This window comes from Misgurnus anguillicaudatus, unplaced genomic scaffold (assembly GCF_027580225.2).
Source record: "Misgurnus anguillicaudatus unplaced genomic scaffold, ASM2758022v2 HiC_scaffold_29, whole genome shotgun sequence".
In the NCBI taxonomy this organism is placed as follows: domain Eukaryota; kingdom Metazoa; phylum Chordata; class Actinopteri; order Cypriniformes; family Cobitidae; genus Misgurnus; species Misgurnus anguillicaudatus.
In genome coordinates this window covers 9283521-9310970 of record NW_027395279.1, presented here as the reverse complement: position 1 = coordinate 9310970, position 27450 = coordinate 9283521, and the positions used below count along the sequence as shown (strand labels likewise).

Sequence of the window (27450 nt, the reverse complement as noted above, 5' to 3'; positions counted from 1 at the left end):
GCATCTATCTGCATGACTTCAACTAAGTTTTCAACTAAGTTATCTAAAAAAAAGAAAGTTTAACTCCCTTTGTGGATTTGCATTATAAACGGCGCACTTTTAAACGCGTCCAGTCAAAGCTCAAGCTTCATAACATTAAGCAGCTTTTGCTATAATTTTAGCGTTTAGCTGTGTCGTGTCATCCTCTTACCTCAGTCAAGATGTAATGTTAATGCTCGTATGGCTTTCTGGTATCTCTTCACAATTGATGTTTAAATATGAGATGATAACCCATTGAAATTTTGACGGCGCTGTACATTTTGGACCTGACTGACTGTATTTCCGAAAATCACGGCATCCTTTTAAACCATAGTGCCTCAGTTATGTAAGTTGTGGCCGGCTTCACGGGCTGGCAGTCTGCCGCACATTGCTCGGATCGGTGGGTTCCTGCTGCGCGCCAGGCGCGGTCGCGCGGAATTATCTGTTTGTTTTTGAATCACGCATGGTAATGTTACTGATGTCATACGCCGGTCTGCGTAGCTCGACACGACGTCAAACACGCATCTCCAGACCCAGTCTTTACTACTACATGCGCTTGTAACGCTAACCAGACATCCAAATGCAGCCATATCCACAATAAATAAATAAACCCACATGATCATCGTTTTCGTGATCGATCATCGATGCCACGTTCGAGTACTCGAGCAATCGAGTACTCGTGCACATCCCTAATGCAGATCAGTGTATTTAGGCCATGGATGATACTTTACATTATGCTAGAAGTCATTCATGGAAGCCTTTCACAGTTTCAGAAATCTGCTGTTTTTTCTTACAGGCATCATTCATAAGCCTGAACTTGATATGTACTGGTCTTAAAATTAAATGTTTGCTACCCCCTATTTTAGCAAGGACACGTCTCGCAACAGGTTTAAAATTATATGGAGATTTCTTCACTTCAATGATAATACAGCAAGGCCAGCCAATAACACTGACAGGCTATACAACTGAAAACAATATTTGCAATCGACTATTTTTCCATCTGTTTTAACAGTAGTTGCTTTTTTCCACGTTTCGAGTTTTTGTTGCCATTTACATCATTTAAGATCATTGTAGCTGATAATCCTAAACTTTGCTGCAGTTTTTAAAAAATGTTTTCCTCTCTCAAATCAACTTTTTAATCAAATTACATTCCTCCGAGCAATGTTTGAAATGGCTTATTTGAATTAAAAATTCAGCAGCAGATATATCTAAAGCAATAAGTGAAACGTTTGTTTCTCCTCTTTCTTAATAAATTACAAAAGGGACCTTTTACAATGTAAAGTATACTATACATTCTGTAAATAAAAGACATCTTAATGATCAGTTTCCATATTAAAACCCCTCAATTCTATCAATACTCACCAGCATAAATTGACTTGTGTATGTTTGGATGACTTGCTCTGTGTTTCCAAGTCTGGTATTACATAACAGAACCAGGTCTATAACCACAATAGAGAGTGAAAAAGACATAATTTCTATTATGTTACTGAAATTTTTTTCCATTTTTAAAAAAGATTAAAAAGTGAACTAAACTTACAACACAGAAAACCTGTTTGGGGTTACATATATTTATAATTTGCAACTGTCCTTATTGTCTCCAAGATCTCTTATTGTTTTAGATAAATGTACACACCCAGTTCTTATAATCTCACGCAACCATTGAGTTATTTATGATCAACAACACAAAAACAATTATTCTTACAGGTATCCATACAAAATAATACAAAATTGTTTACATGAAGGTGCACATACATATTGAAAAATAAAAGGCATCTTAATTATCAGTTACCATATCAAAAACTCACAATACTATCAATACTCACCTGCATTCATTTACTTATTTGTGCATCAATAAATATACATGTTTGGTTGACTTGCTTGCGTGAATGTTTGTGTGCGTGCATGAGCCTTTTTTAAACCTATTAGCCATGGGTGGCAAGAAACAAACTGACAGACAAAAAACTTTCCCTTCAATGAGAATCCTGGGTCTCTCATTGATGCTGCTGCTGCTACATTCTGGGAATTGTTACGCAGTTTACAAGATAAATTTTACTCAGATAAATGACAGTGCTTAAATTGTATTTATTTTTTATTTACATATACATTGTTAAAGGTTTTATTTATTAGAAAATATGAAATCTGAATGTATTTTGCTTTAAAAGCAAGAGTCTTCCCCACTAAAGAGCAATATTTTTGCAGGATGAAAGTCGCTACAAGAAATATAGGAAACACAATTTTGTCTGATGATTTACTGAACAGTTATACAGATTTTTTTCAAGGTTTTAAATCATGCAGCAGACAGAATTAAAGAGACAATATAATGTGTTTTTAAAAGCGTGAATCGATTTGATAGTAAGTGTTTTTAAAATCCAAAATCATTTTATCATTGAGATACATTATGAGTAATTCTGAAAAACTTTTAAGAGACCTCTAGATTAACAAGGCTTTCATGAAATACAGCAACTCCAGCTTTCTTGTTGAGATTTATACATTGCTTCCCTTTCAGCAATCTTTTTTTCGAGCAGCTGTGTTAGTTCAGCTATGTTTCTGCTTTCTTCTTCCTTTTGCTTATTTGCAGACATCATTGTAAACTGGTCAATCAATTTTCTGACTTGTTCTCGTTGTTGTTTTAGTTGTTCCTTTAGCTCTGCTTCTCTCTGCCTGTAGTGTTTATTCCGCTCGTCCACTAATACAAATCGTTTCTCCCTCTCAGCAGCTTGGATTAGCTCCTTTAACTCAGCTTCTCTTGTTATGTATTTTTGTAATAGTTGGTATGTCGTGTTAGAAAAGCACTGGCCATTGTTGTTTCTCACCATATCTTGGATCTTCTTAAGAAGTGTTGTTACTTGGTTACGGTTTTTATCTTTATTGTTGAAAACATGATATCTGCCCCCACACTCCTCAACTAAAGCTTTAAGATCTGTTGCAGCCTCTCTTACATAGTCATTAATACGTTTGTTTCCCTCCAGATCGTCTCCTCTTGTGAACAAAATCATTGTGTATTTATTTGAATCTTCACCAAAGACCTCCCGTATTTTCTGGACAGTTTTTTTCTCTTCTTTGGTGAAACGACCAATCCTTAACACAAGTAGAAAGACATGCGGTCCAGGGTAGGCCAGGTCGATGCACTTGACTGCTTCCTCTTTAAGCTCTTCATCAGATAGCTCCGTATCACACCATCCAGGAGTGTCCACCACTGTGACTTCTTTATCACCAACAATTTCAGTAGCTTTCTTACACTGCCTGGTCACTGACTTGGAGCTTAATTCTTGGTGAAAAACCTCCTTTCCAAGGATGGTATTTCCTGTGGCACTCTTCCCACATCCTGTTATCCCAACCAGGATAATACGCACCTTATTTCCTAGGGAACAAAAATAAACATTAACAAATAGTTCTTATTAATGTATCCTCTTACTGTTCATCCATTTCTGCTACAAACCTTCAGATTGTATATCCATGTTCACTCAGTATGACTAAGAACCAGAGAGGAGTGAGTTTATAAGGGCTGGGCTTGTTCCTTGTGATCTAAAACAGAAACTAAGATACTGCAAAGACATCACACTGACATATGGCCCCCATTAGAGCATAACACTGAACTGCATCTTACCATAAACAGGTTTTACAACTTCCCTTTGTGACTTTGTTGTCGTGAAGCTCTCTCTATCCAGATAATGCAACACCAAATTGATCCTCCCTCGTTTTGTTCAAAACTCTTCTTGGGTCGTTTGGTTGGCCCGTACGCTTACAGGAGCTGACACAACCAGCAGCAGACGGTACAGAGATATCCATAAGTCCATAAGCAAGCGCGTAGTTCCGCATTTGTCCACAACACTGGCTGCGTCCGAAACCTCAAGACTGTGAGGACTGTGAGGACTTGTGGCCTTGCTGCCTCATGAGGACATGACTTCGGCACCGGATGGCCTGAAGGCCGCTCAGAGAAAGGCTTTCCGACGTGCTTCAAAGGCAGCGTGTTTGAAATATAAACAGAGAGCGCCTTTGTGATAACTAATCACATATTTGAAAACTACAATACTAATTTCTCGCTAGAAATGAAATTAAAATGCTTAAAAAGTGAAAATATACGTTTATTTTCACTAAATTTGTGCTCCAGCCGCTTCCTTGGCCGCCATTTTATTTTTTCGATCTCGACCAGTGTTCTCATGTGGGTTACGTCAGTAAAGGCGGTGACAAAGGGTCACATGGATATTAACGTCATTGACAGGAGACTGCACTGCCCCGTGTCAATGTTTTGAATGGAAATTTTCTCACGATTTACAAGTAGTTGAAAACATTACAGATATTGATAGTAATCAGCTGGACAAAATATATAACACTGGCCTAGTGGTTTTTGGAGATTTTACTGCAAATATCTTACAAATTGCACCTTTAAACACAATATAAGAAACGTTTTCATGGATTCAAGAAATTATTCACATATTTGGTGTATACACTGGGGCACACAATTTTTATATTGGTCTGTTAAATAAAATTAAATAAAAACTAATGTGTAATTGACTTTACCTAAGCCTGATAGTTGTATTAGAAAGACAGATAAAATAAATTAGATGGTGAGGTATATTTAAGTTCTGCTACATTCATAGAGTTCTACTTAACCAAGTGTAATTTACTAACCAACAATATTTTTTATTGTTTTTATTTATTTACCATCATTTATGTAAAATTTTCACATTGTAAAATGTAATGATAGTGAAGGAACTTGAATGAATAAATGAAATTTAAGTCTGTGCCTAAACAATATTGGCATTTATTTGATGACTTTAAATTGTCCATTTCAGGTCAATAAAATATTATACATTCATGAATAGATTTTTTTCTTTGGAGAAATGTATATTTTCCAATGTTGTACACATAATAAGACTAACGTTATTTGGATAAACAAGTGACATTTAGAAAATTTTAGATCAATTTAAATATTATACATTTATAAACAGATGCATTTTTTTCTTTGGAGAAATGTAAATTGTCCAGGTTGTACATGCAATGGGTTGTACATAGCGCAAGCTAACTCAATAGACATCATAGCAGTTTCTCAATATTTCTTTCTCTGGGTAAGAGATTGTACTTTTAAGATTATTTTAGGTGAGATTATGTAAGGAATAATTGATGACGGGCCATTGAACACCGCCTGTGTGCATTATTTTCGAATAATTCAAAGGACCGGAGTTAATTATAACGTTTATACCACAGTTACCAAATTGCTCTGGTGCCTGTTTTTAAGACATTTGACAAGTTATGTGTGCATTTATTGAAAAATAATCAACACTCATTAAACATTTCTCAGTCAATCAGAATAAAGCATTCAACAGACCCGTGGTATAAACAGCAGTCGTTTGGTAAAGTATATTTTTAAATTTTACATTTTTGATTTCAGAATTGTGAGTTCCAGGCACGTCAAGTGGGTGCCAGCTCTCGTTTACCCAATTAATGAGCCTCATCTTGGCCACTCCTAAAAAACTCTGGTTTTGATAGTTGTGTCTAGTGTTCAGTGCTAGACTGCGACAAAAAATCAGCCTGGCATTTTACTAGAATCAGAATGTTTGTGCAACCTTGACTATGTAAACCAACTCAAAGCCATATAATGATCAAGTAGAAAAGTATAAGAGCTGAAACGTGACATTAGAATAATATAATGCAAGCACTGTAAAAGGCTTCACAGATTTTAAAAATCTGCTAATTGTCTTAACCAGTCTGCACAACTATTCTGACCACCTTATGATAACACTGAGACCTGATAAATGTTGCAATGTAGTCGTATTAATGGGGCAGAGCCACGAGTGCAATAACAGTGTGAGCAGAATTATGAGGTACATTTATTGTTTTGATCACCTTTTTTCTGTACACCTTTTACCAATTCAAAACACTACCATTAATTTTCATCTTATTTTTTGTGACCCTGCCACCCCAATTGACATTTCTAGTCTATTGGTCAAACATTAAATAATGAATTTTCTTTGTTAAACCTTTTTTGGCAGATATATTTTAAAGCAATGAGTGAAACGTTTGTTTCTCCTCATTCTTAATAAATTACAAAAGGGACCTTTTACAATGTAAACAATGTAAAATCTTAATTATCAGTTTCAATATTAAAACCTCTCAGTTCTATCAATACTCACCTGCATAAATTGACTTATTTGTGTATGTTTTGTTGACTTGCTCTGTGTTTCCAAGTCTGGTGTTACATAACAGAACCAGGTCTATAACACATAGAGAGTGAAAAAGACATAATTTCTATTCTGTTACTGAAAATTGTTTCCATTTAAAAAAAAAAAAGATAACTAAACTTAAAACACAGAAAACCTGTTTGGGGTTACATATATTTATAATTTGCAACTGTCCTTATTGTCTCCTAGATCTCTTATTGTTTTAGATAGCACATGAAATGGAAAGGAACACACCCAGTTCTTATAATCTCATGCAACCATCTCCCTAAACCGAAGCAACAATGGTTTGAAAATAGGAAAAAGCAGTTGAGGAACCAATCCGTGAGAATGTCACGCAAAAGAAGTCTGTGGCAGGGCCACGGAAATATGCTGAGATCCGTGAGAATGCCACGGAAAAATTAGCAAAAAATTTGTCTACAAACAAAACTTTGTGAGATCATGTTGGTTAAGGAAGCAGAATATACAATTGTGCAGGAGGAAATTAAACAAAAGGAAAAAATGAAAGATATACAATCAGAACTTGAGCGTTTAAAAGGAAATACAAGCTGCTCGCGCAAAACTTGAGATTTACGACAGAGAAGTGAACATGGATATGGAATATCAGCAAATACAACCAAACAGTATACCCTTTTCTGTTGGTCACCAATCAGTTAATGAAGCATCAGCTGGCTCTAGTAACTTACATTCAATAACGCCACAAAACAATGTGTCCATCCATATGCCAAATCAAACGATGAACAGTCCAAACCCTCAAATTGTCATGCAAACACCTCTCACTGACATTTCTCAGTTGGCCCAAGCAATTCAAAATAGTATAGCTGTAAACAGAATTCCAGTGCTCAGACCTGCAAACTTGTCGCTTTTCGGCGACAATCGCCGTTTTCTTGGTCAATTGGGTCATTCACGTGAATCGCGTAGAACCGGAGAGTTTTTTTTTGAGGTGGTGGGGGGGGGGGGGGGGGTCGGGAGGCTGCCCTTTATCTGAATGCCATGCGGGCTAGAATTGCCAAACATTATTGGATAATTCTTATAATTGACACTTCTCTGGGCCAATCGGAATCTTGGCATTTGCTTTTCTCTGGGCCAATCGGAATCTTAGCACTTCCTTCAGAATCTTGAAGACAGCGCGCGAGCGCGGTCCTTTGGATGAGAGACACACCTGGCCATCACGCGAGTCTGATGGACACTTTTAACGTGAAGGAACCATCTTATTCAAGGTAAGTCAACTTTTTTGGACCAAAAACAACAACTACTTGTTTGCTTGATTTAAATTAGCGTTAGCTACCGCTTATATTGTATTTTTAGGAACGAGTCTACGCAGAGTAATGCACAAACGTAGACCTTGCATAAAGTTTGCCTATGCTTCGAGCAAAATGACTAATGTTAGCTAACTTAGCAGGACGATTGTTAGCTAGGCTTATCGTTACCCGGGTGCTCTGCCCTGAGTTCCGAGATATACGGCTACTACTCAAATTCTGAGCTAACGTTACCCTGAATAACTTCATTACAGTGGATGGCGTGCGCGCTTGCGCAGGCAGTCATTCGTGATGTGGGTAAATGTTTACACAATAGCTGATGCGAGAGTAATGTTGAAGGAAAACCCACCGTTTTTCAATATTTTACTATGTTCTTACCTCAACTTAAACTAATTAATACATACCTATCTTTTTTAAATGCATGCACTTAATCTTTGTACATCGCGTTGTGAATGTGATTTAGCCTAGCCCCGTTCATTCCTGGTGGTTGTATACCTGGTAAACAGTAATTTTTAACAACAGGGCTGTTTAGACAAAACAATCTGGCGAGCGTGTTGTCCTAGGCTAATACACCAACAGCAAATTTCTGTATAATAAAGGGCTACATTTTGCATCAAAGTCTGTCAATGAAATCTTTACATTGTGTTGTAAGTTGAATTTACATTATGAACACTAGCACTTTGAAATTGTTTATTCAATGTAAGGAGCCCTACATATAAAATGCATTATTATTATAATTATTGAACAGAAATGTATGTTGATATTCACTGCATATCAGCCATACAGTATGGAGACACGTTGTTTTATCATATTAGTCCTATGTATGATAGTTTGCAAGGTTATATTTTAATGATTTTAATTTACTTTCAGGCAATGGTTCTGGGCACTTTGGTGGAGCACTCACTGCCATTCACAATGGCCCGTCATCGTCATCCTTGCACAGATGCCGGCTGAGGACAAAGTGGCTCTATCGCACGAACATCGGCAAAATATATATATATATTTTTTTATTTCTGTCTGTCTCTTGTTATTTTTTATTTCAGTGTCATGCTTCACAACACTTCAAGGCGTTTCTGTGAGTTGTAAATAAAAACATTTGTAAAATATTAAATGTGTCATTCTCCTTAAGCTTCAAGGATGTTTTAACATTGATTTTTGATTAAAGTATGGTGATTTTTGTTAACTCACGTCCAGAATCATATTAAAGTCACACAAAAAAATAGAGCTGGGGTAACCGCCCCAAAAGTACACCCCAAACCCCCCCCCCCCCCCCCCGCATGACACTGTCACCTTTTTTTCTCTGATGAGTTTGCAGGTCTGAGTGCTAATGCCCACAGTTTTCAGTGGAGATCCAATAAACTAAATTGAATGGAAGGCTTCATTCTCTTCACTTGTGGACTGCAAAGGCATCTCACCCGCTGATAAACTTCATCTACTAAAACGGTATGTCTTGAGGGCACATTTTTTCGCAGTGACGAAGAGGCATACAGGGATGCATGGCAAAAGCTTGAAAAAATGGCCTAAAATAAACTCAAAGGACGCAGAAGGACTAAGGGCATTTTCTGACTTTCTAAATGCATGTCTCCAAGCCACACCACACGTAAAAGGCCTAGAGATTCTTAGTGACCTGCGAGGAAAATCAAAAATTGCTGCAGAAAGTTCCTGACTGGCTGGCAGCCTGTTGGAATCGACAGGTAACAGTTACACTTATGGAAGGAAAGGATTTTTCCTCTTTCAAGGACTTTGACTTTGCACATTTTGTGAAAGTCGAAGGGGAGATCGCATGCAACCCGGTCACCACTTCTCATGCGTTGCACTACTTTTCGGATACGAGCATGTTATGGACAATGCACCTATTTAATAGCCAAAAACAGTAAAGAGGGGATTCCCTGTTCATTGGTAATAGCCAAAGCCCGTGTTTTTCCCACCAAGCTAACTACAATCCCTAGACTTGAGCTAACTGCAGCTGTAGTTTCAGTCTCCATTAGTAACATGTTGAGAGAAAAACTCTGCTACGCTCAAATCAAAGATTATTTCTGGACAGATTCTAAGGTAGTTTTGGGCCATGTAAACAATGAGGCACGTCGTTTACATACCATTGTAGCAAATAGGGTCCAAATGATTCGCCAAAGTACACAACCTCAGCAATGGTTATACGTGCCATCTGAAGAGAACCCAGCCGACATTGCATCTAGGGGTAAATCTGTCACTGAGCTTCTCGCTTCTAACTGGTTCACCAGCCCCTCCTTTCTTTGGGAGAAAGACCTGCCCGCAACACAAAGTGCAGAGCTAGAACTGTCTCTTGGAGATCCTGAAGTCAGAAAAATACAGACAATGTTAACCAAAGTCACAGAGACATTCAGCCTTTCAGAACATTTTTGTCCAAGTTTTCGTCATGGTCCAAGGCAGTCAAAGCTGTAGCACGTCTCATCAGAAGTGCCAAGAAAGTCAAATCAAATGCGCCGGCTACAGTGAGTGAACAAGAAAGTGCAGTATGTGTCATCATTTAGGATGTTCAAAGACAAACGTATGGTAACGTATAAGATAAAACTAATAAACATAGGCAACCAGCTCCCACATCACAACAAACTGTTCCACTTAGACATTTTCAGGACACGGACGGTCTCGTTAAGGGCGGAGGGAAACTTTAGTCTATCAAAGACTCTTTCAAACACCCCATTGTGATTCCAAAGGAAGATCATGTGACCAAACTCATAATAGCTCACTGTCACAATAAAGTAAAGCATCAAGGAAAGGGCTTCACCACAAATGAAATCAGATCCAGTGGCTACTGGATCCCAGGGATGAGCAGAATCGTTGCTTCTTTTATCCGCCAGTGTGTCATCTGCCGCAGACTCCGCAAGGCTCTGCAGGGTCAGAGAATGAGCGACCTACCTGCAGAATGCTTAGAGCCCTCTCCACCATTCACATACTGCGGTATGGACTGTTTTTGCCCTTTTGTAACTACAGAAGGTCGAAAAACACACAAACAGTATGGACTTTGTTCACATGCTTTTGCTCTCGAGCCATTCACATTGAGCTATTAGAGGACCTATCCACTGACACATTCATTAATTCACTAAGGTTTTTCATTGCTATCAGAGGTGCAATTCGCCAAATCAGATGTGACCAGGGAACAAACTTTGTCGGTGCAAAGAATGAGTTTATAGCTGCCCTAAGTGAACTGGACTCTGAAAGACTGAGCACTTACCTGTCTCAAAACCAGTGCGACTTTGTGATGAATGCACCCCACTCCAGTCACGCAGGCGGAGTGTGGGAGCGCCCGATAAGGACTGTCAGAAGTGTGTTGAATACTACTCTGTCACTGGCGCATGGTAGACTAAATGATGCTTCACTATAGACTTTATTTTATGAAGCTATGGCCATAGTTAACAGTCGCCCGCTGACTGTAGACGACCTTAACAACCCTGACAGCTTGGAACCACTTACCCCTAACCCCCTGCTTCACATGAAATCCAGCACAACTCTGCCCCCACCTGGTGCCTTTCCAAAGGAGGACCTCTATGTAGCAAAGAGATGGCGTCGTGTGCAGTTTTTGACTGAACAGTTTTAGTGCAGGTGGAGGCGTAAATATTTGCACAACATTATTGCTAGGCAGCGCTGGCACTTACCAAAAAGGAATCTAACAGAAGGTGACATTGTGTTGGACATTGATGAACTGTCACCCAGAGGTGAATGGAAACTTGCCAGAGTCCTGGAGACTGTTAAAGGCAAGGACGGACTCGTGAGACGAGTGAAAATCTCCTTTGGAGATAAAAAACTGAATAACAAGGGTCAACGCAGTAGTAAGCTATCTATTGTGGAGCATCCTGTGCAAAAGTTAATTCTGATATTAGAATGTTCATAAACTAATTAAGAGAAATGGTTATTTGTTGTTGAAAATTCTCTGTTGTGGTTATACTGATATAACAAAACGTATAATTTTGTGAGAGTGTAAATAACCATCAGTATATTTTGTAGGAAATGTCTTTGTTTTTTATTTTAAAATTCTACAGTGCAATGTTTTGACTTCCGGTGTTAAGCTTCGCGCTTTGTGTTTAGGTTTGAGTGGAGCACGCGCTTGGGTTAGTGCAGTTTTAGTATAACGATAGCGTTCATCAACACTGGATGATAAAATATACGTGTAATTCATGCTTGCAGCCAGTGTTAATTTCGTTGACGATGAAGAAAAATATTCGTCAAAGAAACTTTTTTCACGGAAGAAAACTAAATGAAAACTAAATAAAAGTCAGATATGATGGCGAAGACTGTAACGAAATATAACTGACACTTTAGTCAACAAATAAAAATAAGACGAAAATGTTAAGGAGGGACGAATGGAGAAAAGATCAAATCAGAGCTACTCATTTTGTGGGGAAAGTTTTGTGGGATCCAATCAGAGCGAATCTTTGAGGGTAGGTTGTTCTACGCTGAACAGAAGCCGGCAGCAGAGGCATTTAAAAAAACCAGCGGCAAAGTTCGTTTTCACAACAGGTTGTTTACATTTTATTTAGTTATACAGTCTTAGTTACCCAGCTTTGGATGATTTCTGTTGACTTCGCTCATTAGCAACACGCTAACGTTTTGCAGTACACCTGGTCCGAAGACATGTCTCACTAACAACACCAATGTCAGAGCTAATGTCTAATCTTGTCACACTTCAAATATGACAACAAGACTGCCTGTAAAGACGACTCATCCAGAAATACATGCGAAGGTGAGCATACACGCTAAGGTTATTTTATCAGATAAACCACCGTGTTTTCGCTAAACTTGGAATAACATAGAAAGAAAGGAATACACATCTGAACTGTATTGATTGCGTTGGATTGTCTCTGTCTGTGTGTCTGCGCACGTGTGTGTGTCTGTGTGTCCATGTCATTTAGGAGATTGCATATCTTTTTCAGGGACCATGTATATTTTTAGGTAGAGCGGGCCTTATGCTTATTTTATGTGAGATTATCTTTTGTGAAAAAGCCACAGTCAGTGTTTTTGACATTAAGAATAAAATAAAATACGTGTTTTCTACAATAACCATTAAATCTGTGTCTGTATTGCATAGTCAAACATTAATACCATTCCAAAACTTAAGACTCTTATGATATTTAGTCGACTAAAACTAGACTAAGACTAAAAGATGTCAGATGACTAAAATAAGACTAAAACTAAATGGTGTGTTATTCAAAAGACTAAGACTAAACAGGGGTGTGATTCTTCCGGATAAATCCGGAATTCCGCCTTTTCGACCTGAAAATGAGGCTTTCGTGAATCATGCAAATCCAATTTTTTGTGTGTGCGTGTGGGATTGCAAGGCACCGTTACAAATAACCGCATATCACTACGCATTAGTCTATTTATTTGCCACGATGGAACTTCATTCAAAGCACAGCTCACCAAAGAGCTTGCAGTCAGATCTCCGGCGTGTGTTGTTGGCTGCGAATTAAAAAAAAAACATGCGTTTGCCAACAAATAGTATGAGAGAAACACATCCTTCACTCTCAACCAAACTAACAAACTAGCCAATCAGAAGTAGAATGGGGAGGGGTCTTTGAGGTGCGGCTGAGGTCCAGCTACAGATGCCGCGCGGCCGCGGTGAAGTCGTAACAAGTTACGTTGTCAGCAGGATGAAGAGTAAGTTTATGAAGCCTAAGTAAGACAACCTAATTGATAAAAGACCTAAATCAGTGGCGCTGGGCATGGATAGAAGGAATAGGCAGAGACAAACAGCATTTTAGTAGTAAGAAAATTAAGAGAACCCGCCAGGTGTTTGCTGCTTTGACAAAGCTGTCAGTTTCAAATCAGGCTATGCCAGTAATGTAAATATCAGATTTCTCGTCGAGGTGAAATGCTGTCTCGCAATATCAATATAAAGTTGCGTTTGTGTCTAAACGTTTGCTTGCATTATTATTCTGTAATCACTTACGTTAACGCACGCATATAAGTTACGCAAACCGATCCAACGTCATCCTGATGAACACACGCATACGTTTGCTCCTCTTAATGGTTTGTGAATCTGGCTGTAATGCTTGCGACTACAGAATAATATAATGACAAACACACACATTCATGGTTCTGTTTTGTGTGTGTGTGTGCGTGCGTGTGTGTGTGTGTGTGTGTGTGTGTGTGTGTGAAATGCGTAGCTCGACTGTGCCAAAAGAACTATGCAAAAGACATGCACTTGACTGCCTTTCCAGAAAGTCATAACATTTGAATTAAGTAGCAAATGTTGTAATCAATAATTAATCTGTATTAAATGCCCCACTAATTATTCTATAAACATTAAACATGTTTTGACCAATAGCAAATCCCATTTATCAAATTGTGTATGTGGCTTGTGTGCCTTATTATTACCATATGCAACCAAAGATTTTACTAAAAGGGCATACATTTGTTTAGAAGAACATAAAAATCCTCATAGATCTAGTTACTTATTTTTACTCTCAAAATGCACCACATTGATGTATTTACTTTTAAATGCACAAAATGATTTTGTTCAGTCTGATGCAGTGGCAAGGCTACATAATGGTCAGGGTGGCACTCTCCCACGCATTGACGATTGGCCACTCAGATCGATCAACTTTGAGCCCAAATTATATTTCAACTGTATTTCATTTTATATAAATGTGTGTGTGTGCGCGTGCGTGCATGTGTGCATATGTATTTCACCACGTCATGGTAGGTGTGCCGTATATTTTCCTGCTTTTTTGTCCTTTGCCAATCACACCTATGACTAAATCAGAATTTGCTTCCAAAATTAACACTGCTGCAGCCCCTCAGAAAAGGTATGTTTAATAGTTTGACAAATGCATATTTTGTCTGTTAATGTGTTCGTTTTGCACAAATGTAAAGCTAGTGGATTTTGAACCGTGTTAGCTAATAAATCGTATGTTTATGTAAATTGCAGCTCTTACGTTGTTGATATGGTGAACAGAATAAATTTAACAAAGGATTAAAGCATCATAAAAACCATCAGTAAAGGTTTCGGGTGGCATGCTACATAATCGAAGTTGACCAAAGTGCTGTACATAAAAATATAATAATAATACAATTATAAAATTAAACATCGTTACACAATGAAACTTAAAATAAAAGACAACAAGAATACACAATTGCTACCCCTCGTTTGGTCAATGATAAAATATGTCAGGCCAAACACCGAAATACATAATAAAACACTAAAACCTTCAATGCGAAGGAATAGTTATAAAACCCATCTCTCTAATTACACTGGCCATAGATAAAGCTATCCATTACCACCACCAGTCATACACAATCAAATGCCACAGTAAATAAATAAGATTTCAATTTACGCTTGAATTCATTAAGAGAGAAACACTCACAAACATACTGTTAGGTTATACATACGTATAGGTTTGAAAGGAACCACATTTAGTGCTGTGCAATTATCATTAAAAGCAAAACCGGAGTCTCCGTGCCTCCGAGCACACATGCAATTCTTCTGCCATCTCTCCTCCTCATCTCCTCCTTTTTTCTTCTGTGTTTTTGAACTTGGGGCTCGAGTCCGACCTAAGGTTCGAGCTACCTTTAAGAACAGCAAGCTAAGTTCGTTTACCATTAATTATCTGAATGGGCAGGCAAACTCGTGAAACAATGAAAGTAAAACAATCCGCTATAATATGGTTTTACACGTCTATAGAAAATATACTAAAAATAAAGCAGTTATTAATTTTCCTAATGCATGGTTGTTTGACCTTTACTTCTGTTAAAACGTTATACATTTGGCAAAGGAGGTTTTTCAGCACTTTGTTCGAACAGCAACTCAGCGACCACTCACCCCCGCGAATTATGTTTAAAAGCTGAAACGGGTCCGCGGTGTAAAAAGAAGGTTAGGGATCCCTGCACTAGTGGAATGGATTTTGACTAACATCGCTTTGATAAGTGAACTGACAAATGCGCTAAATTAGAGAAAAAGTGGGTGGGTCCATTATCATTGGTCTTAAAAAGTGGGTGGGTCCTGTCCCACCCATGTATAATGGTTCCAGCGCTCATGATCTTAATGATCAGTTTCCATATTAAAACCCCTCAATTCTATCAATACTCACTTGCATAAATTGACTTATTTGTGTATGTTTGGATGACTTGCTCTGTGTTTCCAAGTCTGGTATTACATAACAGAACCAGGTCTATAACCACAATAGAGAGTGAAAGACATAATTTCTATTCTGTTACTGAAAATTGTTTCCATTTAAAAAATAAATAAAAAGATAACTAAACTTACAACACAGAAAACCTGTTTGGGGTTACATATATTTATAATTTGCAACTGTCCTTATTGTCTCCTAGATCTCTTATTGTTTTAGAAAAAGAAACACACCCAGTTCTTGTAATCTCACGCAACCATTGAGCTATTTATGATCAACAACACGAAAGCAAATATTTTTACAGGTATCCATACAAAATAATACAAAATTGTTTACATGAAGGTGCACATACATATTGCAGAAAAAAAGGCATCTTAATTATCAGTTACCAAATAAAAAAAAACTCACAACACTATCAATACTCACCTGCATTCATTTACTTATTTGTGCATCAATAAATATACAGTGCCTTGCGAAAGTATTCGGCCCCCTTGAACTTTTTGACCTTTTGCCACATTTCAGGCTTCAAACATAAAGATATAAAACTGTCATTTTTTGTAAAGAATAAACAACAACTGGGACACAATGATGAAGTGGAACGAATTTTATTGGATATTTCAAAAAAATGTTAACAAATAAAAAACTGAAAAATTGGGCGTGCAAAATTATTCAGCCCCATTAAGTTAATACTTTGTAGCGCCACCTTTTGCTGCGATTACAGCTGTAAGTCGCTTGGGGTATGTCTCTATCAGTTTTGCATGTCGAGAGACTGAAATTTTTGCCCATTCCTCCTTGCAAAACAGCTCGAGCTCAGTGAGGTTGGATGGAGAGCATTTGTGAACAGCAGTTTTCAGTTCTTTCCACAGATTCTCGATTGGATTCAAGTCTGGACTTTGACTTGGCCATTCTAACACCTGGTTTATTTGTGAACCATTCCAATGTAGATTTTGCTTTATGTTTTGGATCATTGTCTCGTTGGAAGACAAATCTCCGTCCCAGTTGGAGTTGGTAGGTTTGGCCACTGTATTGTTATTGCTGTTTGTGGAGCCTGGGCTGTCTACAGAGATCGCGTTTTTTACAGTTTGATCAGCAGTCAGGTAGCAAGCAGATAGTGAGGAGATGTTTGCTTTATGAAATAAAAAATGTTTTATGGTCTAAAACACATGAATTCAATTCGCTTAGAGCACCTTTAAAACACAGAAAACCTGTTTGGGGTTACATATATTTATAATTTGCAACTGTCCTTATTGTCTCATAGATCTCTTATTGTTTTAGATAAAGGAACACACCCAGTTCTTATAATCTCACGCAACCATTGAGCTATTTATGATCAACAACACAAAAGCAAATATTCTTACAGGTATCCATACAAAATAATACAAAATTGTTTACATGAAGGTGCACATACATATTAAAGAATAAAAGGCATCTTAATTATCAGTTACCATATCAAAAACTCACAATACTATCAATACTCGCTAGGGCTGTCACTTTTGAGAAAAATCAAATTCGAACGGATTTCGAATATCATGCAATGTATCCGAATATATTCAAATATCTAGGCGCTACCCGCGCGCATAAAAAAAACCCCCACCGTAATGGAGATTCAATCACAAAATTATTAACAGTGACAGTCATAAACAGGGCTGACTGATTACTTTTTTTACTTAATGTTTGAAACAGCAGATTATCAACAACAGCAGCAGGAGTATATAGGCAGGCCCAAACGGAATTCGCGCCCACAGATTTCGGCAGAAAACTCTGCAGAATTGCGCAGATTTAATGCCCGTCATTGACAAGCAAACACACATTTCCTGCGCTTGAGCGTGTTAGTGAGAAGTAATCTCATTGACAACAAGCACACATACATAGCCTATACTGCGCATTTGTGAGCCATCATTGACAAGTACATTAACCCTGCTTGTGCTGTTTGCTTGCCCGTTTTCAATGATAGAGAGCACAAACCATTTGATACTTGAGATGAAATTAAACTTACCGCTGAGTTAAGCAGATCTCGCTTGACTCTGTCGTCTATGTGACGTGCGACAATCAGCACATGATCATTTCAAATCCGTTTACAAGACGACATGCTGTTGTTGTTTAATATAAAGTTTACATTGTGTTGTAAAAATGATGCAAATTATCTTCATACATGCTAATTTCACAATGAACGTATTAACACAAGTTTTTTATTCTGCTTTAATATTTAACACTATAAACAATGGAAATCGCGATTCGGTCGTGGGCCGATTCTGAATCGATTCACAAATGTTAGTTTACAAAATACGTTATCAGAGCCAAAAGGCGGAACTTAACTGGGGGTGCGGTGCTGCACACGGACAACTTAAGAGAGTGCGCATAGCGGAGCTTACAAGAGCAGAAGAGAAAGAAATAAGATCTAGAACAGCCCTGTTTGACTCATTCTAAACTGCAAGAAAACATGATGCACTTTGGGATAGTCTTGCTCTGCCTTTTCTCTGTTCAGTGAGCGGCAGAGAAATACTCTACCAAATATTCACCTGCATTCATTTACTTATTTGTGCATCAATAAATATACATGTTTGGTTGACTTGCCTGCATGAATGTTTGTGTGCGTGCTTGAGCGCTTGTTAAACCTATTAGCCATGGGTGGCAAGAAACAAACTGACAGACAAAAAACTTTCCCTTCAATGAGGATCCTGGGTCTCTCATTGATGCTGCTGCTGCTACATTCTGGGAATTGTTACGCAGTTTACAAGATAAATTTTACTCAGATAAATGACAGCGCTTAAATTGTATTTAATTTATATTTACATTGTTAAAGGTTTTATTTATTAGAAAATATGAAATCTGAATGTATTTTGCACTTTGAGTCCTCCCCACTAAAGTGAGAAAGTGAGCAATGTTTTTGTTGTGCAGGATGAAAGTCGTTACAACATTTTCTTTGAGACAAAAAATTACACTGAATTTATGATGCAATATAAGAAACACAATTTTGTCTGATTTGCTAAACAATATACAAATTTTTTAAAGGTTCTAAATCACGCAGCAGACAGAATAAAAGAGACAATATAAATGTGTTTTTAACAGCGTGAATTGATTTAATAGTAAGTGGCTGTTTTTAAAATCCAAAATCATTTTATCATTGAGATACATTATGAGTTAATCTAAAAAACTTTTAAGAGACCTCTAGATTAACAAGACTTTCATGAAATACAGCAACTCCAACTTTCTTGTTGACATTCATACATTGCTTCCCTTTCAGCAATAATTGCTTTCCTTTCAGCAATCTTTTTTTCCAGTAGCTGATTTAGTTTGGCTTTGAATTCTTCCTTTTCCTTATTGTTTCTGCTTTCTTCTTCCCATTGCTTATTTTTTGAGCTTTCTTCTTCCTTTTGCATATTGTTTCTGCTTTCTTCTTCCTTTTGCATATTTGTCATTGTAAACTGGTTAATCAATTTTCTGACTCGTTGTTGTTGCTGCTGTTGTTGTTGTTTAAGTCGTTGCTCTAGCTCTTCCTCTCTCTTCTTGTAGTGTTTCTTCTCCTCCTCCAGTTTTTTGCGCCTAGCTTTTTCTAATTGGATCTCCCTCTCAGCAGCTTGAATTTGCTTCTGTAACTCAGCTTCTCTTGTTATGTATTTTTGTAATTGTTGGTATGTTGTGTTAGAAAAACATTGTCCGTTGTTGTTTCTCACCATATCTTGGATCTTCTTAAGAAGTGTTGTTACTTGGTTACGGTTTTTATCTTTATTGTTGAAAACATGATATCTGTTCCCACACTCATCAAATAAAGCTTTAAGATCTGTTGCAGCCTCTCTTACATAGTCATTAATACGTTTGTTTCCCTCCAGATCGTCTCCTCTTGTGAACAAAATCATTGTGTATTTATTTGAATCTTCACCAAAGACCTCCCGTATTTTCTGGACAGTTTTTTTCTCTTCATCTGTGAAACGACCAATCATTAACACAAGTAGAAAGACATGCGGTCCAGGATAGGCCAGGTCGATGCACTTGACTATTTCCTCTTTAAGCTCTTCATCAGATAGCTCCGTATCACACCATCCAGGAGTGTCCACCACTGTGACTTCTTTATCACCAACAATTTCAGTAGCTTTCTTACACTGCCTGGTCACTGACTTGGAGCTTAATTCTTGGTGAAAAACCTCCTTTCCAAGGATGGTATTTCCTGTGACACTCTTCCCACATCCTGTTTTCCCAACCAGGATAATACGCACCTTATTTCCTAGGGAACAAAAATAAACATTAACAAATAGTTCTTATTAATGTATCCTCTTACTGTTCATCCATTTCTGCTACAAACCTTCAGATTGTATATCCATGTTCACTCAGTATGACAAAGAACCAGACAGAAGTGAGTTTATAAAGGCTGGGCTTGTTCCTTGTGATCTAAAACAGAAACTAAGATACTGCAAAGACATCACACTGACATATGGCCCCATTAGAGCATAACAATGAACTGCATCTTACCATGAACAGGTTTTACAACTTCTCTTTGTGTCTTTATAAGATTAAAAACTTTCAAATTAATAAATAATATAGGCATAGTCATTTTCATTGTTTTTGAATCATGTATTCTTAAAATAAAAAGATAAGACAATAAAAATTATATACATTTCAAATATTGTTTAAAACAATAATTTTTAACAATATTAATTTAAAAAGTACACAAATTACAAGCACAATTAAACACAACAGAAGAAACATTCAAACAGGGGCGGATCTATAAAATTATTTTTGAGGTGGTAAGGGGGTGGCATGAGAACTATGAGGAGTGGCAACACTGGTGAGCATCATTCTCATGGATTCAAGAAATTATTCACATATTTGGTGTATACACTGGGGCACACAATTTTTATATTGGTCTGTAAAAATTAAATAAAAACTAATGTATAATTGACTTTACCTAAACCTGATAGCTGTATTAGAAAATTATTACAATTAAATGAGATGGTGAGGTATATTTAAGTTCTGCTACATATATAAGTATAAGTATAATTTGCTAACCAACAATACAGATTATGCCTATGGATACAGTTATAAACATTTATTTTTGATAAATGTAAAATGTTCACGTTGTAAAATGTTAATTAACTAATAGCAATTTATACATGTTGATTTACATATCTGAATGTAAATATTTCAATATATGTTTATTGCTCTTAAAATTTCAAAATAAAAAAAGACTATACAAGTGCAAAATAATGCATTCTTAGTCAGAGGTAGCATTCAGAAAAGGGTTTGCTGCTCATACTGTGCAGTTTAGTAACAGTATAAAAATCTCAAATTCAAATTACTTTATTTTACATGCATTTATGAGCAAAACCTCTTTAATGTGCCTTTTGATGGCCAGTGTAACTTTTATAACTTGATTTGTTTAATCCACATTGTTTTCGTGCTGTTCTAGTCCATTTAATGACAGATATAAACACAATTATAGACTTAAGAAGCACATATAATATTAAATCTCTTTCTCTTAAGTTTGTTAAGATAGATTAGGACTCATTTACTGCTGGACAGAGTGTGAATGAAAGCGCAGTCTTCTGGCAACAGTGACATATTCATTGCTTTCTGTTAAATTGCTCAAAATCATGTTTAAAACACACTTCACATTCATGATTTTATGGTAAAATGACACTTTTTCGCGTCAATCCACGAGCATTTAAACCATAAACCAAGCACTTTCACATAATTGAGCATGAGAAGCGCAGCAGAACCGACGCAGAAACGATTGCAGCACTGTTGCTACAGAGCCGCGAGCTCGCGCTGCCCATGCGGCAGGGTGCATGCTTGTTAACGTGGGTGCTGAAAAAAACACGCGCCGCACGTACTGCTCACACTTGCTGTGTGAAACCGGCGTGGACTGAAGCCACTCGCGTTGCTACTATTCTACGCTGCCGCCTTTTTGGGTCTGACGAATCGACGAGCATATTTTGTGTCAACGTATTTTTTTCGTCGACGTTGTCGATTACGTTGACGCGTTTTCTCAGCCCTAAACTTGAATGAATAAATGAAATGTAAGTCTGTGCCTAAACAATATTGGCATTTATTTGATGACTTTAAATTGTCCATTTCAGGTCAATAAAAATATTATACATTCATAAATAGATTTTTTTCTTTTTTCTTTTTTTCCTTTGAAGAAATGTACATTTTCCATGTTGTACATATAACATGGAATGTGTACGTAGGTGTACGTAGCTGGTTAATTTTATGGATTGAGAAATTTTTAAGCAATAGGCCCCAAACAGTCCGTGTTAATGGAGTCTCATCTGACTGCATAGTCTTACATTCTGGATTACCACAGGGATGTGTATTATCCCCTTTGCTCTTCTCTGTTTATACTAATGAGCTCCAGTGCAACAGGGATGATCTTGCCCTGATTAAATATGCTGAAGATCTGGTTTTAATCTCTTGACAAACAGACATGAACTGTTCCACCTATTTTTTTTGAGTGTATTGAAATTCTTGTACAATGGTTTGACAACAGTCATTTACGGTTGAACATTGGAAAGACAACGAAATTATGTTGTGGGAATCAGAAATGTACAACTGCTTTCCCATACAACCAAGTTACTATAAGAGGTGTAAAAATAGAGCATGTCCAAAATTTTAAATATATAGGCACAATTTTCGATGACAAACTTTCGTTCCAGGATAATGTGGACTATGTACATAAGAAAACTAGACAACATTTAAGTCAACTAGGGAGTTGCGAAACTTCCACATCGAAAGGAAAAATTTAACTTCTGTATATAGATCAATGATTGAAAGCATTTTAACTTACAACATCGTTTCATGGTATGGAAATTTAACAATGAAACACAAGAATAAACTAACACGAGTAATTAATGAAGTGAAAAGATTATCGGTCATAAACAGAGTACATTGAACTATTTTCACATTCTCTGGAGAAAAGGGCGTTAGCGGTTTACTCAGACCAGACTCATCCCCTCCTCTACTTCCAAAGACAAATTTCTGTCCAGTGAATCTGATCAATCAATCAATCAATCAATCAATCAATCAATCAATCAATCAATCAATCAATCAATCAATCAATCAATCAATCAATCAATCAATCAATCAATCAATCAATCAATCAATCAATCGTTATTTGGATAAACAAGTGAAATTTAAGGTGGTGTCCTGAACCTCATTGGCATTCGTTTGATGACCATAAATTATCTATTTTAGAATTGTATTTAAATATTATAAATTTATAAACAAATGCATTTTTTTCTTTGGAGAAATGTAAATTTTCCAGGTTGTACATGCAATGGGTTGTACATAGCGCAAGCCAACTCAATAGACATCATAGCAGTTTCTCAATATTTCTTTCTCTGGGTAAGAGATTGTACTTTTAAGATTATTTTAGGTGAGGTTATGTAAGGAATAATTGATGGCGGGCCATTGAACACCGTGTGTGTGCATATTTCAAAGGAGCGGAGTCAATTATTCCGTTTATACCACAGTTACCAAAAACATTGCTCTGGTGCCTGTTTTTAAGACTTTTGACAAGTTAGGTGTGCGGTTTATTGAAAAATAATCAACACCCATTAAACATTTCTCAGCCAATCAGAATAAAGCATTCAATAGACCCGTTGTGTAAACATGTACAATCTTTAAATTTGCAGTCGATTGGTAAAGATTATTTTAAAAATTTTACATTTTTGATTTCAGAATTGTGAGTTCCAGGCACGTCAAGTGGGTGCCAGCTCTTGTTTACCCGATTAATGAGCCTCATCTTGGCCACTCCTAAAAAACTCTGGTTTTGATAGTTGTGTCTAGTGTTCAGTGCTAGACTGCGACAAAAAATCAGCCTGGCATTTTACTAGAATCACAATCTTTGTGCAACCTTGACTATGTAAATCAACTCAAAGCCATATAATGATTAAGTAGAAAAGTATAGATCCCTTCAAGGTTTGTAAACATTGAATGACTATTGGGTGCGCGCGCAGCATGGGGTCAAAGTGTTCATACCATTCAGTCTTAATATAATTTAATCTAACAGGGCTGAAAAATAATGACTTGCCTGAAAATGAAGTGAGCACTACAAACACAAGCCTCTTTGATCTTTGTATTGCCCTAGTCTGCACGTTTAATTGCTTGCAGCCACATATGTTGTATTTCTTGAGATTCTGCAGGAATCCCAAAAAACGTAACGTCAGACCTAGTGCGATTTTCAAAGCCCCCAACGTAAGTATGCATTTTTGACATACCGAATAATACCCAACTCAATCTGCTGCAATGACGTTTCTGACCCTGACATGCGCAGTGGGAACCGCCTGTGACGTGAACTGAAGGGGTCTAATAGAGCTGACACGTGACATTACAATAATTTAATGCAAGCACTGTAAAAGGCTTCGCAGATTTAAAAAAATCTGCTAATTGTCTTAACCAGTGAGCACAACCATTCTGACCACCCTATGATAACAATGAGACCTGATAAATGTTGCAATGTAGTCGTATTCATGCGGCAGAGCCACAAGTGCAATTACAGTGTGAGCAGAATTATGAGGTACATTTAATGTTTTGATCACCTTTTTTTCTGTACACCTTTTACCAATTCAAAACCACAGCAATCTTACAACTACCATTAATTTTCATCCTATTTTTTGTGACCCTGCCGCCCCAATTGACATTGACATTTCTAGTCTATTGGTCAAACATTAAATAATGAATTTTCCTTGTTAAACCGTTTTTGGCAGATATATTTTAAACCAATGAGTGAAACGTTTGTTTCTCCTCTTTCTTTATAAATTACAAAAGGGACCTTTTACAATGTAAACTATACTATACATTTTGTAAATAAAAGACATCTTAATTATCAGTTACCATATTAAAACCTCTCAGTTCTATCAATACTCACCTGCATAAATTTACTTATTTGTGTATGTTTGGATGACTTGACCTGTGTTTGGGGTGTTTTCCAGAAAGGAGGTTATATGACGTACCCGGGTAAGTTTAGGAGTAAGCAAGCGGATAACATCTGCTTTCGGTTCCAAAAACGTAGGTAACTTTCGGGTTATGTAAGTAACCATAGCAACTGACTCTCTGAAGATAACCTGCTCCGGAGCAGGTTGTGTTGCAGGGTAAGTTCATTTTAGTTAATAAAACGAGGCTCCGGAGGATGTCTGCGCATGCGTGTACTTATGATGAGCGTGCAGCGGGCGTGGAAGCATATATTTTGCATATTGTTACAATGTTAAAGCATTTATTTTATTACATTTACAGTCGAGAATATTTATTGCTGTCTTAAAAAATGTATGATATTTTCTTTAAAGAAACCTTTTTTTAATAACATGGATTGATATTTGTGATTGGACTAATTACTATACATTTAATTATGTCCATTATTAATAAAAATTTATTCATGTTTGTGTTCAGACTAAATACTATACATTTAATTATGTCCATTATTAATATCTCCAAATATCAGTGGATGTATGAAACCCATCAGTTAATTAATGTTAACAATAAAGTACATTTCCATATCAATTTTGTCAATTCATAAATAACTTTCACTCACTAGATAATTTGAGATGAATCTAAAGTTCTAATGAATTTGTCATTATTGAGCCAGAAATCTTAACCTATGCTACTTAAGTGACAATCTGGCAATGTTACAGTAAATAGGTATAACAAATAGAAACACATGATGCCTATCATAATAATAATTACTGAGGGACAGAAGTTACCCCTGCCTGCAGTCTCTGATAGGCATGTGCATCTAACCTGACCCACAGAATGACACAGATAAAGCACATGATTTAACACTGACCCACAGAATGACACAGGTGAAGACTTCATTAGGTGAAACACCATTAAATCACAGACATGGCATAGTGGTCAGATATTTACTATTATCAGTTATAATCATGTAAACAATGAAATAAAATTATAAATAAATATTTAGTATAATATTTATTTCTTAAACATGCACTTCAGATCCTTAGAACTCTCTCTACATTTAATCTATAGTTGGTCTTTTCCTAAATCACCTTTTTTTTCTTTAAAATGGGCCTTTTGCAGCTGCTTTCCTGAGCTATCATTTATGAGCCAAAGGGAAATTGAGATATTTGGTTATATTAGATGATACAGGACATTTTAGAACATGTTACTATTGACACTAATGTAACATTTCTGTTTTCCACTTCTGTCACAGCAGATCCTAATTGTCCAATGCAAATGAATGATCATTTTTAGTGTAGTGTACTGAAAAGGATTACACAAAATTATTGAAAATCTGTAAGGACTGTAAGCCTTACAAGAGGGTGCATTAATCTATCAGCTATCAGTAAATGTTAAAAAAAGATACAGTGTTATACAATAGAAAGTCCAAAAACTAAACAGGGTCACCCAAAGGAGCAGAAGTAAAATAAGTAAAATATAGTGAATATTATCATAGTGCATTTTATGATAATGACAGATTTATGCACTTTATGTGCCACAACCCTTACAAAAATTAACCATGGTTTTATTGGTGTAAAATTGTAGTAACCATGTTTTTTTGGTGCATTGATTACTATCAGCAAAACCATGGTTTTACTACACTAACCATGGTTTAAATATGGTTTTTGAAAACCATGGTTGTCAAAACCATGGTTATTTTTCGTAATAGAAAAGATAATTTTAATTAAATATAAGTAATATATTTAAAATCATAAAATCTATGACTATTTTTACAGGCTTTTAAATAATATTTAAATAATATTATGTGTATTTTCGTTGAGACACATATAATATTGGACTTAAATGGGGTAAAATAGTTTTGTATTAATTATTTAATTAATTAATTTGATCTGTTTTGTAATCACGCACATCTAAGCCGATTATAAAACGTTGATTTGGCCAGAAAGTATTGGTTTATAATGTTATTTCTCATTTAAAAACGTTTAAGTTCTCTTACGTTTCCATGGTGACTCGTGAAATCTGTAATCCATTGACAATGCCTTTATGTTGTTACCATGAGCGCGCATTAACTCTGGGTTACTTTCAGCGGGTTGATTGAACTAACTCTTAAACTGTGTTTTGGAACCGACATACCCCAAGTAAGCAAGTTTGGGGTTGATCAACCCAAATCTTAGGGTTAATCTGATATATTCTGTTACTGAAAATTGTTTCCATTTTTAAAAAAAATAAAAAGATAACTAAACTTAAAACACAGAAAACTTGTTTGGGGTTACATATATTTATAATTTGCAACTGTCCTTATTGTCTTGTAGATCTCTTATTGTTTTAGATAGCACATGAAATGGAAAGGAACACACCCAGTTCTTATAATCTCACGCAACCATTGAGCTATTTATGATCAACAACACCAAAGCAATTATTCGTACAGGGGCCCGTACCATGAAAATGGTTAAACAAACTCAGGGTTACAGGATTAGTTTCAGGTTGACAAAACCAAGCCAATGTGCAGGCCTTGTTGGTAAAAGCTATTTTCATGGTACCCAAAACCCAGGATTTGCACAAACTAATCCTAAACAAAGCTGGTTAACCAGCTAAACCAGCTTCATGGTATAGGCCCCAGGTATCCATACAGAATGGTACAAAATTGTTTACATGAAGGTGCACATACATATTGAAAAATCAAAAGGCATCTTAAATAATCAGTTACCATATCAAAAAATCACAACACTCAATACTCACCTGCATTCATTTACTTATTTGTGAATCAATAAATATACATGTTTGGTTGACTTGCTTGCATAAATGTTTGTGTGCGTGCATGCGCTTGTTAAACCTATTAGCCATGGGTGGCAAGAAACAAACTGACAGACAAAAAACTTTCCATTTAAAGAGAATCCTGGGTCTCTCATTGATGCTGCTGCTCTTGATTCAGAAGAACGTAAAGACTTTGATTTATTCATTTCTGATGTACTGATACACAACATT

The 27450-nt window shown here is 36.6% G+C and overlaps 3 protein-coding genes across 3 annotated transcripts in view; 1 reads left to right on the top strand and 2 right to left on the bottom strand.

Annotated features, from left to right (window-relative positions):
* LOC129436618 (synaptonemal complex central element protein 2) overlaps window positions 1-27450 on the top strand; it is a 121857-nt gene that overhangs the window by 33319 nt on the left and 61088 nt on the right. The window lies entirely within an intron of this gene.
* Window positions 2081-3571, bottom strand: LOC129436616 (GTPase IMAP family member 7-like). Its single transcript, XM_055194845.2, has 2 exons — window positions 3458-3571; window positions 2081-3379 (listed from the first exon to the last, which is right to left on the bottom strand). The coding sequence occupies exons 1-2, from the start codon at window positions 3474-3476 to the stop codon at window positions 2466-2468; spliced, it is 933 nt and encodes a 310-aa protein (XP_055050820.2). The 5' UTR covers window positions 3477-3571; the 3' UTR covers window positions 2081-2465.
* Window positions 18414-19948, bottom strand: LOC141362908 (GTPase IMAP family member 4-like). The gene is made up of 2 exons (XM_073865176.1): window positions 19859-19948; window positions 18414-19780 (listed from the first exon to the last, which is right to left on the bottom strand). Exons 1-2 carry the CDS (start codon window positions 19875-19877, stop codon window positions 18744-18746), a joined length of 1056 nt encoding a protein of 351 aa, XP_073721277.1. The 5' UTR covers window positions 19878-19948; the 3' UTR covers window positions 18414-18743.